The sequence below is a fragment of the Aristolochia californica genome, unplaced genomic scaffold, assembly GCF_029961685.1.
Source record: "Aristolochia californica isolate CCGP_79_NKW_82.1479 unplaced genomic scaffold, dmAriCali1.0.hap1 SCAF_1, whole genome shotgun sequence".
Taxonomy (NCBI): domain Eukaryota; kingdom Viridiplantae; phylum Streptophyta; class Magnoliopsida; order Piperales; family Aristolochiaceae; genus Aristolochia; species Aristolochia californica.
The window spans coordinates 4,088,348-4,100,743 of NW_027181770.1; the positions used below are offsets into that span (position 1 = coordinate 4,088,348).

A 12,396-nucleotide genomic window follows, 5' to 3' on the forward strand; every position below is an offset into this window, starting at 1 on the left:
CCGGAAAATGTACTAATTTCAATTAGATTACATAATATGTATTTATACTAAACCTAGACATATTTATATAGAAAAGACACATATACCCCTGTACAAAAATACCCCCAACCTAGGCATATATGAGCCCCCTGGAGGATCGAATTGCTGAAAATTTTCCTTCCATTTGCCTTCTGTTTCAGCAACCTTCTCCCCACTAAAGAGAATACGCCTATGTTCCAGCAAACATTCGTACGAGGTCGGAATGGATTGCACACCTCAGTTAGGTTCCTCGCTTTGGATTAAGATTAACCACACGAAACAAAAAACGAACATTTTTCTTTTTCTGTTCAGCATGAACGAAGGGAAACTGCTTCTCCAACTGTACTGTTATTCCTAGTTCCTATCATCCATTGCATTTTTCATCTAAATTAAGGAACGTTAAATATGGGTAGGAGAATAGATCAAATCACCTTCCAAGGCCTAAATGGATTGGATTATTATCTAAATCTACAAAAATAGAAGTTGGTATATATATATATATAAAGGCCTCATCGCAGGGAGAGGGGGAAAGGAGGTGAGGTTTCTTGCTAGAGGGTGAGAATGACAGGTTTGCAATCTGTAGCCTTAGTTACGATCGTAGCCCTATGTGTGAGCGCTGGCGTCGCCAATTCCTTCCCTCTGTCCACAAGATCAAGATGGATAGTGGATGAAAATACTGGGCAACGAGTGAAGCTACACTGCGTTAACTGGGCAGGTCACATGGAGGCAATGCTGCCGGAGGGGCTGAATAAAAGGCCTCTAGGAGCAATTGCATCTCGAATAGCTTCGTTGGGTTTCAATTGCGTTCGCCTCACCTGGGCAACATTCATGTTCACCAACACCACCTACGCCCAACGGAAGGTGTCAGAGTCGTTCCTAAGCTTGGGGCTCAACCAGACGCTGGTAGGAATAGCCACCCACAATCCTTCGCTGTTGACCCTCACAGTTGTGGAAGCCCAGGAGGCCGTGGTGGATGCACTGGGGAAGGCCGGAGTGATGGTGGTGCTGGACAACCATGTAAGCCTGCCCCAATGGTGTTGCGGTGAGGACGATGGCAATGGCTTCTTTGGTGACACCTATTTCAATCCCAAGGTATGGCAGCAGGGGCTGCGGATGGTGGCCGAACGCTACAGAGGAAAGCCTCAAGTAGTGGGAATGAGCTTGCGGAACGAGTTACGCGGCCCGCTCCAAAACCAATCTGGTTGGTATCAAAATGTGAAACGCGGTGTCAAGACGATTCACAAGGCCAACCCTGATCTGTTGGTCGTCGTTTCTGGCCTGAGCTACAGCACCGACTTTAGCTTCTTGGCACAGAAACCCCTTGAGATAAAAAACAACGCTTCACTGGAGAAGAAGCTAGTTTACGAGGCACATTGGTATTCCTTCAGCGATGGGAAGCGGGAGGCCTGGGCGACACTCTCGCCCTCTTGGGTTTGTGCCAACCTGACCGCCAAGTTTGAGGAGAAGGCTGGTTTTCTAGTGAACAAGTTGAACGCACCTTTGTTCCTAAGCGAATTTGGGTTGGACCAAAGAGGTGCCAACCAGGGGGACAACCGTTTCTTGCCCTGCTTCATCAAGTATGCTGCTGAAAGGGATTTGGACTGGGCGATCTGGGCTTTGCAGGGAAGCTACTACCGGCGGCACGACATAGTGGACAATGAGGAAACTTTCGGAATCTTGGACGCAAATTGGGATCAGACCAGGGACCCCAATTTTGGGAAGAGATACGGCTTACTTGAGGACACCTTACAAGGTACAGTGCTCTTCTCTCTTCTCTTCTCTTCTCTTTTTGCCTCTGTTTCGCGTAGGTTAATGGCCATAACCATGTTTTCTTGTTCAAAATTGAAGCTAAATATGTATTTGCAGAGGCAGCGAGCAATGCTTCTTCACAAGGATGGCACTACATCGTTCACCACCCTTCGACTGGCCTCTGTTTACAAGCCAACAAAGATAACACGATTCAATTGAGTGACTGCAAGAACAGAAGCCAATGGAGTTATCAAGGAGAAGGAACGCCCATCAAAGTGAAGGGAACGGATCTCTGCCTGACAAGGGGCGCCAAAAGGCAACCCGTCTTCCTTTCGTCCAATTGCAAGGATCTAGCAAGCAAGTGGAATCTGGTTCCCAGCTCCAAGGTTCAAGTAGCTGCCACAGACGAGGAAGGCGGCCTCCAGTGCCTCGACTCCGGCTCTTCAAATTCCACCTCCATCTTCACTCGCGATTGCGTCTGCTTGGAAGGAAGAATTTGTTCTGATCCGAACCCGCAGTCACAGTGGTTCGTCCTGATCTCATCAAACGTTTTATAAAACACTACGATGTCCAGTTGAATTATGTGTTAAGACTTAAAAGAGTCGTGAGCTTAAGGCGCTTCGTTCCCTGTAAATTAATTCGTTTGATTACCCAAATAAAAATTCCAAAGAGGAGCCTCTTTCTCCTTCTTCATTTTTCTTCCCCTTTCTTCTATTGCTAGGTCACAAATAGATCAACTAATACTGAAAGAATGAAATTGATAAAGTTTGTAGGAAATCTTATTGCAATTCAGATGCGAGAAAACATCCTCCTCCTAAAGAAATAATAAAATTTAGTTTTTCCTGTTGTCGAGTTGGGAGTTATTTAGCCAGTTACACCTGATCTTCGCTGAAGTCACCTTGACCACAAGCTTTCCTCCCCTGTTGAATTGGACTGCTTGATTTTATCAGCAAAAGGGAGATTGAGATGTGATTATCAGAAGGGCCTGGGTGGCTTCTCAAGAAGGGCAGAGAAAAAGACCTCTTCACCGTCTTTATCCAGCTTCGGCACAACCACCCACTTATGTTTCCTGTACCTCAGCATCTTAAATGCATCTAAATAATCGTCCAGGTCTTTGTGCGAGCAGAAGAAGCTGTCAATCCAAAGTAAACCTCCTGGCCTGAGAACACGATCCCAATCATAGAGGACGAAATCCAAAAGAAGAAAATCTATCCACCCGTCAAGAAATCGCGTGGTGTGGATGATGTCAAGTGTGTTGTCAAAGAATGGAAGTCTCTGGTTTATGGTCAGGTAGAGAGGAACAAGACCTCTCAATGCAATCATCTCATTGAAGGGAGCCCCCAGATTAATGGTTGCCGAGACAATGGTGACATTGAACTCCCTCATCCTGGCAGCGAAAGTCCCCGTTCCGACGCTAAAATCCAGACCGATCCTTATCTCCCCCGGTTTAATTTTCAGAACGTCTTCTATAAGGAAATCGGAGGTCAAGTTCGTCGCAGGGTCGGGAGGTGAGGTAGGCTTCATCCATCTTGGCATTTCGTGGTGGGTGAGGTTGAAACAATCCGCGCACTTGAAGAATCCCTTGCGAGTCTGGTTATTGGCCAAGCAAGTGAAGTTCTTGCATCTGTATTGACTCCAGCGGACATTACGGTTATCGGGTAACATCCACAGGGACTCGTTGAGGGGGAAAGGCTTACTATACAGCTGCGGTGCCCTGGAGAAGCACCTCCGTCTTGGCAATGGATCGCATCCGTGAACCATCATCCGCTGGGCTTGTTTCCAGTCATCCTTGCAGAAGTCCCCTACATCATAGTCCATGTATTCTTCGAGCTCTTGTTTCATGGAGAAACAAGCATGGCCTACGCCATTGAAAGTGCCATTGGCGCCCATGAAGTTTTGTTTCCCCAACCTGTTCGGCTTGACTTTGATATACTTCCGTATTTCCTCAATCAGAAAAAAGTCGGCCATTCCATCCGGATCTTGGAGCTGTTTTGCAGCTCTAAGGTTATCAATGGCCCCATTGTTTCTGGCATTCACTTCGTTGTTGGGTTCGACTTCTCCAACCTCAACTTGCGTTTTCAGTGATTCTATTAGACCCAAAACATCTGCAAGGAAAGCTGCATATCTTACTCTCTCGCGCATTAACGCAGCACCTTCTTCACCTGCATCTCCTGATAGCTCGCTCATCGCATTCATTTCATCTTCTATCTTTCTAACGACGGTTGCTACGGTTTTCCACATCTCGTTTCCAGCTTCCCCCTTACGAAAACTCATACGGTTCCGGAAAGAATCTGCGTCAACAAGAGAACTGGGAGAGTAGATTTTGGACAAGGATGTGACGCTGAGCATAACTGCGACTACACCCAGCATCAAGATAAACCACTGGACCTTTCTCCATACACTGAACTTGACTGGTGAATTTGGGTTTCGCATTTCTATATTTTCAAGTCTCTGTTTAAAAACAGAAGATAGAATAATTAGGTTAAGAGGTTCACCTTACCTTGTTACAGGCGAAAGCTACCGCCCGTAATCAAATATCTCCAGGCTTTCTTATGAGTCCTGCCGATTACCGGTGAATGATGTAACCAGTCAAACCGCAGGGAAAGCGATCCTCCTCTGTTCAGTAAAAACCGCTGCATACGATACAGAAGAATCCATTAATCATTTCCAGAACTTCCATCTGGAGTAAAACATGAGAAGTTGGAACTACATAGAAATCGAACAAATGCAGCGGAAACTGGGGCTGAACGGAAGGAGAAGAAGAAGAAGAAGAAAATGGAAGCGTTCAAATAGTGTTTAGGGGGAGTATTCTAGAATTTTACACTTCGAGATCGGCGTTTAATTAAAAATTGCTGGGAATTTCTAGGCGATGCTACCCAGTCTCCATAAACGCCGGTTCCTATTTCTAAATTTATTTTAGAGCCTTCTAACTCACTCTTCGTCTGCAACCACTGAACAGAAGTACGTTTACCTTGAAGTTGTTTCTGACCTCTCTGTTACTTGGTCGTAGTTTTTGCCGCAGAAACGAGGATGGATTTTCCGATTCCACGTTACCCCTTCAAACGAACGCACAAGTAATCAACAGAAGATTAAAATTTTGCAGTAAATAAGTCTTCGTAAGGGTTATGCAGAAGGTTGTAACGAGGCACCTTCCAGTCTCAAATTCAACAGAATCATCGTCATTCTTTGCCACAATGGACTCTTACTATAAGAAAAGGCCTACTACTGGAATCTAGCCGATTTGATTACAAACAATTTCCCTAACTTACATTATCAGAGTGAATTAATAACGTATCATCGACATACGCGATTTCACGAAAGATGGTAGTGTTAGATATTAAAAAAAGCACTTCAACCAGCTTGAATGGTGTACTGGTGGTAAATATTTCAAAGTCCCTGGAGGAGTTGAGATCTCCAGTGTTGAATTAACAGTATAATACTGTAATTGAACAATAAAAAATCCAATTCTCATGCTGAAACAAAGAAAGAAAGCAGAATCCAGGGGCGGCATTGATCGCATCGTTTCGAACAGAACCATATTACAATGCGGCTGGACCCAACGAGGCAAGAGGGAGAGAGAAGCTGCTTGAGAATTGAATTGAGAAAGGGGGTAGGCAACAGCTACAGGGTAAGACGCATGCATCTCTATGGTAACAACCAGAAAGCCCTGTTGCTTAGTTTTCTGTTCGATATCGTAAACATCCTCACTTGCTCACTCAATAGGATTAAGGAGGAAGCTTGCATAGAATTCATCGAGACAATTCACTACAATTTCGTACTTACGAAAAACAGAAATTAGAACTACATCTCATAAGCAATTGAATTTCATTCAAACTAGTAATTTCCGATGTAAGCTTTTATCAAATCAAAATCTCTCTTCTGTTTTTCCTTCCCTTTCATACTACAAAAGAAAGCACGACAGGAGCTGCCATTGAAGCCTTAAAACCACTAAATCTATCCACTATGCTATTCACTCGCGTGCTATTCACTGATGGACAATCCGAAACTCAAAGAAACCCATCCAATGAGCTTCAAAATCACATTACCAGTATTTTTTTTTTTAAAGGAGGGTTGGAAGAGTCTACGAAACCCATAAAATTTACAGAGAAAATGAAGAAGGACAGAAAGCCAGAGACGAAACCGAGCGGAATTCACCGGCGTTGGTGAGCGGCGTACTGCGAAAGCGGGACAACCTCCGAGAGCGGCGTGGACAAGGGAGTAGGAAGTGGCGAAGTTCTGCAGACAGGACAGGAGGCATTGAGGCGCAGCCATGCATCTACGCACGAAAGATGAAAGAAATGATGGCAATCAGGTAACATCCGAAGCATCTCCCCTTCTCTGTAATCACATAGACAGATGGAACAGACGGAATCGTCGTCGGAGCTCCCTTTGGGCTTTGAGAAGAGGAATTTGGGATAGCTATTGATAACAGCGTGGTCGAGGCCGGGGACAGCTGCACCTCCGGCTTCGTCTTCCTCGTCGTCCTCGGCAACGAAAATAATTCGAGGGAGCATAACACCGTTGGGGTTTGGGGTAGGGATTGGATTTTCAGGGTTAGGGTTTCGGGAGGCTCGGCAGCAGATGTAAGAGGCGAGAAGAATGGTGGAGAGGAGAACCAGAAAACCAAGAGCAATGGCAATAGCGTATCCGAGGCCAAGATTGCCGAGGTTTTGAAAGAAATGGTCGGAGGTCCCACCGCCGCCGCCGCCCGTAGCAGCAGCGGCAGCAGCAGCAGGGACGCTGCCGGACATTTTGGGTCGTCCAAGGGGGGGATTTCATTTTGAAAAAGATCAAGATCGATTCAAGGGAATAGTGATATTTTTCCTCCTTTTTCTCCGAATTAATTAAAAAAGGAATCAAAGGCTGTATTTTTTGGGGGCAGGGGGTGGTGGGTGGGGTTTCCCAGCTGCTGCATTTAATTCTGGAGCGAATTGAACCAGACACAGAGAAGAGAATTAAGTGCTCCCTTGTAACGGTGGAGACGGCGACGGCGACGGCGACGGCGACGGACCAACTGAAGGTAGCTATGTGGCATAAAAAAGGAAAGAGGCTTTCAATCTGATTCATTTTTTTCTACAGAAACCCAACCCAAGTGGCAAACCGCGACAGAAAAGCTTAATTTATCGTCGTAATGACTACAATAACCCTGACGTTGACGGAGATTTATTTACGGAGCCCGGTGATCTTCGCGCCGTCGAGTCCTCATGGTTTCGCGTCGCCGCCGGTGCAGCTCCCGCTAGGCCCTGTTCCGGTGTCATCATCGTTTTCTTTTCAGTCCAGAGTTTCGAGTTTCGACGACGATATAAAATACTAAATTGTAACTAAAATTTATTTTATCCAAAAAAAAGAATATATATTTGTTAGATTTAGTAGCCATTGTAAGAATGAGATAGGTGGGCCAAGAGAGAGTAAGATAAAGAGGGAAGGATCTCAGGGTTAGGTCACCCACCCAATCCTCTCCTATATTATAATATTAAATATTTTATAAATTATATTAATGCCTTTTACCCTAAAAGGGGAGGAAACCGTATAAAAACAAAAAATAATTTACATCATTACCACTATATTAGGATTGCCTCTTTAACACTCTCCCTCAAGTTGGAGGACGAAAAACATCATACATACCTAGTTTGTTGCATATATTGGTCTGTTCTTTTATGTGACTTGCTTTGTAAATATATTTGTCGCATGTCCTTCAGATGAAACATGTATGAGAAATAATACTAGTTTGAATTTTTTACTGTATGAAATAGCAATCTACCTCAATATGTTTTTTTTTTTTCCATGGAAGACTGGATTTGAAGTAATATGGATAGTTGTTTGTCATAATATAGTTCCATATGAGTTTTTTTATAGAATCCCATTTCAGCAAGAAATAATTTAATCCATAGAAGTTGACTGACCACACGGGTCATAACTTTGTATTCTGCTTCACCATTGGATCATGCAACCACATTCTGCTTTTTACTCCTCTATGTAACTAAGTTCTCTCCAACTAAAGTGCAATATCCAGAGGTGAACCTCCTGTTATCAGGTGATATAACCCAATTAGTCCGCAAATCCTTCAATGTTGAAGTTACCATGAAATTTATATAGAAGTCCCTTACCTAGAGCTCCTTTTAAATATCAAAGGATCCTCTCTAGAGTTTGCCCGTGAATAACTTGTAGTTTATGCATATATTAACTAACCACATATACAACATTTGATATATCTGGTTTTGTCACTGTAAGATATATGAGTTTCCCCAAAAGTTTCTTATATTTGTCCAGATCCACTTCCTTACTAGAGCTTGCAAACAACTTCGCATTAGCCTCCATAGGAGTATCTGTCGGTCAATATCTCATCATCCTTGTGTCCTCTAGTAGATCAAGGACATAATTCATCTAAGATAAAATCCCATGTTTTGACTGAAGGACCTCAATTCCCAAAAAAAAAAAAATTAGAAGTCTAAGATATTTCATTTGAATTCTTTGTGTATTTTTGCTTTGACTTATTTTATACTTTCTTCATCACTGTTAGTTAAAACAATATCATCTACATAAACTATCACTTCCCATTTAAGGTATTTTTGACAGACATGGACTCATCTAAGGAACATTTATTGAATCCAAACTACAACATTGCTTGGCTAAATTTGTCAAACATGGCTCGAGGAGACTATTTTAAACCGTATAAAGATTTTCACAATTTGCATACCGACTCCTCCTCAACCACAAAACCATGTGGTTGATGCATATAGATTTCCTCCTTAATATCACCATTTTAAAAAATATTTTTTCACATCTAGTTGGAATACCGACCAAGAAGAATTTACAATAATTGTTAATAAGAAGTGTTCTGAATTTAACTTGGCCACCAGGGAGAATGTTTCCTCGTAATCAACTTCATAATACCGAGTGTACCCATTTGCGACTAGATGGGCCTTAAGACTGGCCACAGAACCATCGAGATTATGCTTAATGGTAAAAACGCATTTATAGCTAAGAGTTTTTTGCTAGAAGGAAGTGGAACCAAGATCCAAGTGTGATTCTCAAATAAAGCATTCATTTCCTTGTCTAATGCTTCCTTCCATCCTGGATGTCTCAAAGCCTCATTATATGACAGTGGGACAGACAAAAAAGAGATAGAAGCAAAGAATCGACAACAAGAAGAAGACACATGATGGTGAGAAATAAAATTGAATATAGGAAGAGAAATGGAGGGTCTAGTACAAGTCTTAGGCTCCTTCTGCAGAGTTATGGGCTTACTATCAAATTGTGGACCAAATACGACAAGGGAAGATGCGTTTACCTCAAAGGGATTTGTAAACTCCACAGGTTTGATATCGACCACTACTTCAGGAGGGATGAAATAGATCCGCATCAAGTGGCACAACAGATCTTGGAGTTGCTTGAAACAATTAAAGACCTGGAAGAGCATCTTTTGAAAAATAAAAATATGTGTAAAAAAAAAATGTAACATCCTAATAGATTAGTACTTTCCAAAGAGAATGATTATAACAAATATAACATTTTTGGGTACGAAAGTAACGCAAGAAGATACACTTAAGAGACTTAGGATCAAATTTACTCTTCTAGGAGGATGTCACATGAACAAAACAGGTGCATCAAAACAACTTTAAGAGAAGGGAGACTAGGTTTTCATCGGGAAATAACAATGAATATAGGGGGATTTCTGATTAAGCATTGAAGAAGTCAACATATTAATAAGGAAGCAAGCAGTATGAATGGCATGGGCCGGTAAAAATAGAGCACATGCATAAAGTAGAGCAGGCCACGGGCTACTTGTAGGAGACCTAAGCCAAACCCAAACGTAATATTTGCAACAACTAATAATGCACTAAATAAGGATGAGTACATGCTGGCCAATATCAACAAATAGGTAAGTCAAGTAATTGCTTTCTTACTTAGGAAAAAATATTCAACAAGAAATCAAATCAAGGAAGATCTTACTTTAATTAGCCACTTCAAAAAATAAAATAGGAAACCTTCTTTTAGTGTCTTAGGTGTCACTTCACCAAATCAAATCTCAATCTTTGACTTGTGTTAAATATTTTAGGAAAAAAATAATTAAACAAGGCAATCAATAATCATAGCAAAAAAAATTGGAAGTCATGGAGATCTTTTAAGGAGGAAATATTCATTCTAGTAGTTTGGTGCTAACAACTAACCCAAAAAGCAAGCCTCTGTTGCTTTTTTTCCTTAATCTTTTGTATAAGTCTATTTAGTCTCTTCCTTATGTGGGATACAACCCAATGAAAAAATCAAACAACATATTCTCTATGGAAAAAAAAAAACTCTTTTGACACTTAACCAAAACAGTCTTCCACGAGTTCAAACCTTTATCTTCTTCAACTCATCAACATAACACTAAAAACCAAGGAACCTTGATAGCTTTTAATCATGTATGCATGACCTCATGAATAACATCATAATATCATGAAACCATTAATAACCAAACATGGCTTCAATCAATAATACCATTTTTCCCATAATCATAAACAAATTTATGCCAACTCGAGCAAGGAGCACAAAGTGATCATTTTGAAGAAGTACATTCTACGTTGAAGTTATCATGAAGAGAACAATAATTCAGAATTTCCTTGAGCAAAGAATGTTGAAAAATCACAACTTTCTGAGTCATGCACCATCAACCATAAAAAATGAAAAATATAAGGAGAAGTACTTATCTTTTACCGAGTAAAAAAACACTTCTATTCCTCCAAGAAGATTGATTCTTGCTCAATACTCTTATTCCACCGAGAAGATTCACATAACTGGATCATAAGCATCACCACTTCGGGATCCTAAACTTGATGCTCTGATACCACGTTAGATTTAGGAACCCATATAACGAGTAATAACCTAACTAGTTTAGAGAGAAAAGAGTAACAAGAAGAATAGAGAAAGACGAGAAGAGGAGAAGATGATCAAGTGAGAGAGGTCAGTTGAGAGATAGAGAGAGTGAGAGAAGAGGGAAGGAGCATTAGGTTTAGGTCGTGTACCTAATCCTCCCCTTAACATGTATTTATAATATTGAACATTTTAAAAATTACATCAATACCTTTTACCCTAAGAGGGAGGAAAAAGATGAGAAATAAAAATAATTTATATTATTGCCACTATACTAAGATTACATCTTTCAACAATATTGACTAAGATAGCTGATTTTAAGGTAAGGCTTAATTGAATTCTTAAAAAAAGTAAATTAAGTCTTGAGGTTTCACAATTCTAAGTCTACTTGACATATTAAAAGAAAAATTGGGATAGTAAAGAAGATGAAAAAGGGTGCCAAATTCCTTTTCCCTAACTCCTTGGTTGCACATAACAAAATTGAGAAAGTAATAAGAAACTTCAAATTTCTTTATCCCACCAGTCAAAACATAAAATAAAACAAAAAGACAGAAAAATTGCTTTCTTTTATTCTATTTAAGGGTCAGGGGGAGAGGGAGAGATGGTTAAGTTCACAATGAACTTGAAATGAAGTTCACGCGTATTATGTAGTTCATTCTATTAGACCGACCATTTTGATTTGACCAATTGGGTTTTGAATGGGTTTCAAGGGAAAACTCCTGAGCTTATTGATTACATGTTTTTTTAAGTTTTAATTATATAATAAATTGTAATTATTAATCAATATAATATAGTATTTTATTAATTATTATATTAATATATTTTAATACTATATTAAACCATATAGTAACCTTATTTATTTTAGTTAATTATTTGTTTAGGTATATGTTTTATCAATCTCCGACCCCTTTATAGGGTTAGTACGGAGCTTCCTCCCCTGTTACGATGACAGCATTATTTGGAGTTTGAGAAATATGTCTTTCAGACTGGTGCTGCAATTTTTCACATGGATTCTACTCGTCTTCCTTGTTTATTTATTTACTGGCGAAACAGTGAACGGAGCGGCAGTGGAGATCAATGAGTGTGAACTCTCTCGGTAGCAGTGGTTGAGTGTCAGGAGATTGCAAAGACTATGGGTCCAATGTCCGGTATTTCCTCCAGGCAATAATACTTTTTCCGTAAAAGGTAGCTTTTGCCGTTCCTCATACGTTATCCAATCCAAACAAGGAAGCATCAAAATCTAAGATCAAATGTCAATAATTTCAGTAGTTTCCTGGATTCGTCTCATTAGAATTTCAGATATCAGAGGCGGCTTTAAAAGAATCCGAGAGAGGGGCCCTGGTCTTTAGTGACTCTCAGTCACCAGTGGTCAAAGAAGAGTGAAGCACGGAAAGGCGAGTGGGTAAAAGCAACGGCGAGGAGCATCGACTTGATGGAGTTGATTTTAGCTATCAGCAGCAGCAACTCCTTTTTTCTTTACTTTTCTTTTTTCTTCTTTTTCATCCTTCTCTCTTTGTAGAAAGGAAACGAACTGCTTTCCCTCGCCTCGCCTAGTCTTCTTTCTTTCCCCTCTCTTTTTTTTGCCTTTCCGAACTTTCTTGGCAATCTCCATGGTTGCCGTAACATAGGATGTAGACCTTTGCAACGCAATAAACCGATTTGGATCAAGCGGGGACTGTGGAATCTAGTCTGACGCCTCAAGACCGGACCTCACATGGCTGCCTTGAACCTGCTGCACTGCTCCGGAGTCTGGAATCTGGAATCTTTAGAGTCCGG

The 12,396-nt window shown here is 41.0% G+C and overlaps 3 protein-coding genes across 3 annotated transcripts; 1 reads left to right on the top strand and 2 right to left on the bottom strand.

The window, feature by feature from the left end:
* Positions 1-579: 579 nt before the first annotated feature.
* Positions 580-2,324, top strand: LOC137950152 (glycosyl hydrolase 5 family protein-like). The gene is made up of 2 exons (XM_068796564.1): positions 580-1,771; positions 1,885-2,324. The coding sequence occupies exons 1-2, from the start codon at positions 580-582 to the stop codon at positions 2,322-2,324; spliced, it is 1,632 nt and encodes a 543-aa protein (XP_068652665.1).
* A 257-nt stretch (positions 2,325-2,581) lies between these two features.
* On the bottom strand, positions 2,582-4,262 carry LOC137963158 (probable methyltransferase At1g29790). Its single transcript, XM_068810333.1, has one exon. It carries the CDS (start codon positions 4,198-4,200, stop codon positions 2,743-2,745), a length of 1,458 nt encoding a protein of 485 aa, XP_068666434.1. The 5' UTR covers positions 4,201-4,262; the 3' UTR covers positions 2,582-2,742.
* Positions 4,263-5,616: 1,354 nt separating this feature from the next.
* LOC137943049 (RING-H2 finger protein ATL67-like) lies at positions 5,617-7,033 on the bottom strand. The gene has a single exon (XM_068788748.1). It carries the CDS (start codon positions 6,516-6,518, stop codon positions 5,919-5,921), a length of 600 nt encoding a protein of 199 aa, XP_068644849.1. The 5' UTR covers positions 6,519-7,033; the 3' UTR covers positions 5,617-5,918.
* Between the last annotated feature and the right edge of the window lie 5,363 nt (positions 7,034-12,396).

What these genes read in the sequence shown, in the direction of transcription:
- LOC137963158 (XM_068810333.1), bottom strand. Translation starts at nt 4,200, where the DNA reads ATGCGAAACCCAAATTCACCAGTCAAGTTCAGTGTATGGAGAAAGGTC.
- LOC137943049 (XM_068788748.1), bottom strand. Translation starts at nt 6,518, where the DNA reads ATGTCCGGCAGCGTCCCTGCTGCTGCTGCCGCTGCTGCTACGGGCGGC.
- LOC137950152 (XM_068796564.1), top strand. Translation starts at nt 580, where the DNA reads ATGACAGGTTTGCAATCTGTAGCCTTAGTTACGATCGTAGCCCTATGT. An exon ending in ACTTGAGGACACCTTACAAG is followed by an intron (nt 1,772 to 1,884) that starts GTACAGTGCTCT and finishes ATGTATTTGCAG; the next exon opens with AGGCAGCGAGCAATGCTTCT.